Source organism: Camelina sativa, chromosome 11 (assembly GCF_000633955.1).
Source record: "Camelina sativa cultivar DH55 chromosome 11, Cs, whole genome shotgun sequence".
Lineage (NCBI taxonomy): Eukaryota > Viridiplantae > Streptophyta > Magnoliopsida > Brassicales > Brassicaceae > Camelina > Camelina sativa.
This window is the reverse complement of record NC_025695.1, coordinates 9,825,636-9,831,334: the sequence shown is the minus strand read 5'-3', so window position 1 is coordinate 9,831,334 and position 5,699 is coordinate 9,825,636. Positions and strand designations below refer to the sequence as shown.

The 5,699-nt window shown below is 31.5% G+C and overlaps 1 protein-coding gene and 1 long non-coding RNA gene across 2 annotated transcripts in view; both read left to right on the top strand.

The window, feature by feature from the left end:
* On the top strand, positions 7-648 carry LOC104722655. Its single transcript, XR_757232.1, has 2 exons — positions 7-149; positions 381-648. It is a non-coding gene; the product is annotated as an uncharacterized LOC104722655 (long non-coding RNA).
* Positions 3,350-5,699, top strand: part of LOC104722654 (protein SGT1 homolog A-like) — a 3,139-nt gene continuing 789 nt past the window's right edge. Inside the window, exons 1-9 of the mRNA XM_010440855.2 lie at positions 3,350-3,742; positions 4,143-4,212; positions 4,378-4,502; positions 4,644-4,764; positions 4,869-4,965; positions 5,054-5,119; positions 5,224-5,362; positions 5,457-5,536; positions 5,624-5,699. The exon at positions 5,624-5,699 is cut by the window's right edge and continues 1 nt beyond it. Of these exons, the coding sequence (XP_010439157.1) occupies positions 3,583-3,742; positions 4,143-4,212; positions 4,378-4,502; positions 4,644-4,764; positions 4,869-4,965; positions 5,054-5,119; positions 5,224-5,362; positions 5,457-5,536; positions 5,624-5,699 (934 nt within the window). The 5' untranslated portion in view covers positions 3,350-3,582. The remainder of the gene's footprint in view (positions 3,743-4,142; positions 4,213-4,377; positions 4,503-4,643; positions 4,765-4,868; positions 4,966-5,053; positions 5,120-5,223; positions 5,363-5,456; positions 5,537-5,623) is intronic.

Genomic DNA, 5,699 nt, shown 5'->3' with positions numbered 1-5,699 from the left:
TTTTTTTTTTTTTTTTTTTTTTTTTTTTTTTTTTTTTAATCGATTACCCTATGTGAGTTTTTTGAGGTAAAGATGACAACTCCAGCAGTGAAAACCGGTTTGTTCGTTAGATTGAACAAAGGACATGTCGTCCCAATTTTCAGAAAGGGGTATTAATCTAACTCCCCTTTTAATTACAAAGTTGATTACTCTTTAGATATTGCTTTTGTGGGTTTATGTTTTGAGCTGGGATGTGTGGTAGTTACAGAGATAAGCTTAGAGATGGGTCACGTACCTTGAATTGAAAAGACTTTCTTTTTTCCTCTTACGAAAAAACCAATGTCTTGAGAAGACTATATGCGTTTGGTTTTGTGAATATTAATATATTCGCTTTTGGCCAGTGAAGGAGATGAATTTGGTAAGAGAACTGGAAATAGATTTGAAGATTGCAAATGTCATCTTAGTTGTGCAGGTTTTTGTGTGTTTCTTGCTGGAATGGAAGACGAAATTTGGCTTCTTTTATGAATGGGGCTTCAAGAGATCTTATTGTACACTTATTCCAAAAAGAAACAAACTCTTCTGGTATAATTCTCTATTTATTTCAGACATCTGGACTCTGCTGGTCTGGTCTTTAGTTTAATCTATTTTCTTGAAATTTTTTATGTGTTACATAGTTTCCTTATGATCTCCCATCAATATATTGAGAGGTTTGTGTAGAATATTACTCTGTAGTCTGTATTATCACCTAATAGAAAGTAGCCAAGTATCTGGTTTGTTTTAATCTCTAAAAAACTGTTCATAAGTTGGATTCACTATTGTTGGGCGTTTGCTATTAGTTCAAAGAAGACAGTTATGTAATGGTTAGTATCTCTATAGCTTTCACGAATGGTCAACAAGTGTGGTGTTTTAATAGATGACATCACTTATTGTTTAGAATGTAAAGATAGTTACAGTTTGTTTTACACGTTCTGGTTTATCTTGTAATCATTCAGATGCAATTTTTGTTATATGCGATAATGCTTTTTTACTTATGAGTTATGACACTTACGGACTACTAATGAATTTTTAAAGTCAGAATATCAAACCAATCAGATTTTTGATCCATTCTCTGTAGATATTTATTTTTGTAGGATAATAGTGATGTCACCCATGGTTTATTTATTTATTATTATATTGTTCCTTAAGAAAAAAAAAAAAAAATCTTCTATACTCCCGGCAAGTTATACAAAAAAAAAAAAGAAGTTGTTTGTCTATGGTTTGATTAGAGTAATTTAAAAAATTGATGCAACAAATAGAAAAAAATACCATTGAACACAATCAAAACTTTAGTAATATGATAGATTCTTTAAAATATCACAGTTCGAGTTCTTTTTTCTAAAAACACCATTATTCATTTATTTTCTCAAAAAATTCCACAAAATTTTTATTTTTCTAAAAATACTATAAACACAAAAAATTGATTTTTAAGGGTGTAAAAATTTTTGGATAGATTTAGTGTATAAGTTTTAGGGGATAGGATTTAATATTTAGGAAAATAAAAAAATTTGTGGTACTTTTTGAGAAAATAAATTAAAATGTGGTATTTTGAGAAAATTTTGTGGTATTTTTAATTTTGTGGTACTTTGAAAAATATATTTTAATTTTATTTTTAGAAAATAAAACTAAGAATTTTAGTTTTAGAAAATAATTTTTTTGAATAGTATTTATGAGAATTGCCTATATTTTATTCCAAACAATATTAAAAATAATTAATTTCAAAAAATATAAAACATTAAAAATTTATTAAAAATTAAAAACAACCCCGCAAAATCTGGATTGATGCAAGTATGCAACCGACTAAGGTATCTTTGATTGTTGATACGTTGAATGATGGATAGATAGAGACCAAAATCAATTGTGCGAAAATGATTACGGGATTGGTGGAAGGGAATGGGTTTAGAGCAGAGCTGGTCTCGAGTCATAGTTTTCTTGTTGGATTTATGAGATTGGTTAAGGATAAAAGACATAAACACGGAGCTTCTCGTGCTCTTAGGTTGCTTAAACTACACAAGTTTGAAGCTAGATGGTTAGCATTAGAGCAATACCTCAATTAGTCGTATATCACCGTCATTAGACTCAAAATGTTTGGTATTACTGTTTATTCTTGATGCTTTTGTTTTCAGACTAGTGTTTCAGTTGTTTTCATCTTCATGCGTGGTAACCTTTCTTATCTGTCCAAGCTACTTCTTCATCTTCTCTTCTCATTTGTTGTGTACTGTTATAATAATGTGATATTGTTTCCTAGGAGAAAGTGTGACTGAATATCATTGATATCAAAAGTAATATTAATTGGACTGCACATCAATATTCAATATTGAAGTATACTAAAATTTTCTAAAATAAATACAAAACATTGTGTTCGATTGTAAAAAAAAAATGATCTCCATCATTATAATCTCTTTTATATTTCCATCATCATTAATATCATATTTTACAAATGTTTTGTATGATTATTAGTATCACATTAGTTTTAAAGCAAAAAATAGCCTAAAATTATGTACCCTAGCATCATGAATTCTATGTGTTCAAAAGGGTTTATAAATGAGAAACAAATCAAGAACTAAGAGTTTGAAAATTTTAAAATTATTTTTTAAGGTAATAAAATTATAAATATATTCTAAAATTAAATTTATGAAATCAAAAACTCAAGTATCTTAAGATGATGTAAATTATAATAACAAAAAAAAACAAAATTACTATTAAAATGATCAAGAACTTATGAAACAACATATATTATATATAGTGAAATCGGAAAAAAAAACACAAAAATATAACTAAAATAAAATAAAAACATAATCCCGTAGCGTGGATACTATTCTAGTAATGACTAATATACTAATATTTTTATCTAACAATTTTTTTAACTAAGTAAGAAAGGATATATTAGGCCATTTGTTTTTTTAGCTGAATCATGTGCGGTCGAATGATCTGATTAGACCCAGCCAAATTTTTTAAAATTTTCGGATGAGTATAATGAAAACTATCTAACTGATTAATTCAAAAGCTCTCTTAATTTGTCAAAAACAACATCATTTTTCATTTCCATTTAGATGAATCATTTGAGTGGAGAGAAGCTAACAGCACCAACCTCAAATCTTTCTAATTAAGTTAACAAAATTTCCAACAAAATGTTTATAAAAACATCAATTTAACTAAATTTGGAAAAGATAGTACAGTATACGATGAAAAACATTTATTCGTAATTATTACACACAAACAGGAAAAAGTTACAGAAAAAAGAAAAATAATATTTTCCAAAAAATAAAAAGGAGAAAATTTGTAGGAAAAAAGGATATTTTTTTTAATTATTGGGTTCGAACTCATCAACTCAAGAGTCGCATAAAAAGAAAAAAAAGGAAAGAATCTAGAAGAAGAAGAAGAAGAACGACAACATTCATCTCTTCTTATATATTCCTTCCTTCATTGTGGCAATTAGGAAACAACCAACCTTGGCCTCTAACTTCATTCACACACATCCCTCGTTGTTTGATTTATTATAGTAGTCTTGTCTTGTTCCTTCTTCTTCTCTGTTTTTTTTTTTTTTGTTTTGTTACGCTCAATCCGATGGCTAAGGAGCTTGCTGATAAGGCTAAAGAGGCTTTCATAGACGATGAGTTCGATGTTGCTGTTGACTTGTACTCCAAAGCCATTGACTTGGATCCCAATTGTGCTGATTTCTTCGCTGATCGTGCTCAGTCCTATATCAAACTCCTAAGCTTCACTGGTAAACTTCTTTCAATCTTTTGTCTTTTACTGTCGTTAGACGCCTTTTGGGTTTCTGGGTTTTCATAATATTTGAAAAAGATGTTGACTTTGGTGGATTCTGAGTGTGTTTTAGGGTTTAGTTTTGTGTTCTGTCGCTTGGTAGTGTCACAATTCTTCCCAAAGTTTAGAGCTTTAGTGTCGATTTAGTGCAAATATCTCAACAAATGTATCAGCAACATCGAAGTCATCGATGAATGTGGGTAATTTGGTTTGCCATAGGGTGACAGTATTGAAAGTTTCGATTTTTACTTGAGTCATTAGTATGAAAGTATCCCCATTGTTAGTTGTTAGTAGACTTAGTGTTATATGACTTCAGTGGTTTGATTGGATTTGGGTTTGATTTGTTTCTCAATGAGCAGAGGCCGTGGCTGATGCAAACAAAGCAATTGAGTTGGATCCTTCATTGACCAAAGCTTACCTAAGAAAAGGGTACGTTATTGCTCTTTCCTCCTATGTATTATTTTAAGTCATGTCTTTAAGTTTTAGTGAGAGTTAAATTCTATCTGATTCCTTTGTTTGTCATATTAGCAGTTTATGCGGTTTACAGTCAAGTTATTAGTTCAATAGTTCATGTTTTGGTTTTTGCATTTGTAGAACTGCTTGTTTGAAGCTTGAAGAGTATCTGACTGCGAAAACAGCTCTTGAAAAGGGTGCTTCCATCGCACCTAGTGACTCCAAATTTAAGAAGTTGATAGATGAATGCGATCTGCGAATCACAGGTATATTCTTAATGCTTTGTTCTTGTTTTCTGGTTGTTTCGGTTTACATGCTAAGAGAGATTGTATTGTTTGAGATGGTACCAATATCTTGATATGTTGTTAATATTCACAAAGGTTTCGATTGTTAATATCTTAATTCAGAAGAAGAGAAAGATTTGGTTCAACCGGTGCCATCAACTTTGCCTTTGAGTTCAACAGCATCATCAGTATCGGAACTTGATCTTACCCCTGCGCCTGCAGCACCAGCCAAAGCAAAGTACAGGTATGTTTATTGTACAAAACAATGCTAGTTTCAGAATTTCCAAAGTTTTTAAGAATTACAGAATATCTCATATTCTTGGATATTCTTCGGTGTGTGTTCAACAGGCACGAGTACTATCAAAAGCCAGAAGAAGTTGTGGTAACTGTTTTTGCAAAAGGGATACACAAGCAGAATGTTAACATCGACTTTGGTGAACAAATTGTGAGTATACTGCTCTTAAGAACCAAACTTAATGAAGCTTATAAGTGATTGTGTGTTATTTTTTTGGTATTTGTTTTGTTATCTGCAGCTGAGTGTTGTGATTGATGTCCCTGGAGAGGAGGCGTATTATCTTCAACCGAGATTGTTTGGAAAGGTAACTTATTTGGTGAATGATTTAAATGTTGGTTTTCCTTTCAGCAATCTGAGTCGAACACATTACATAGACTTTTTTTCTTATGGGCGTGTGTGTGTATTCAGATAATACCAGATAAGTGCAAGTATGAAGTATTGTCAACCAAAATTGAGATCCGTCTTGCAAAAGCTGATATAATCACATGGCCTTCCCTCGAACACGGCAAAGGGCCAGTGGTTTTGCCAAAGCCTAATGTTTCATCAGGTTTTTTTACCTTTACCTTCTTTAGTTTCATCAGATGAGCTTAACAAAGAGTCTCTCGTCATGTAAATCTAGTGCTGTTTTTATGATGGTGCAGAGGTTTCACAGAGACCAGCTTATCCTTCTTCTAAGAAAGTTAAGGACTGGGATAAGCTGGAAGCTGAAGTGAAGAAACAGGTCTGTCTCTCTAATCATGCTTAAGCCTTGTCCGAGCATTATACCAAACGTTTTGTTTTGGTTTTTAATAGTGTGGTTGATCTGCAGGAAAAGGATGAGAACCTTGAAGGAGACGCAGCTTTGAACAAATTCTTCCGTGATATATACTCGAATGCGGATGAGG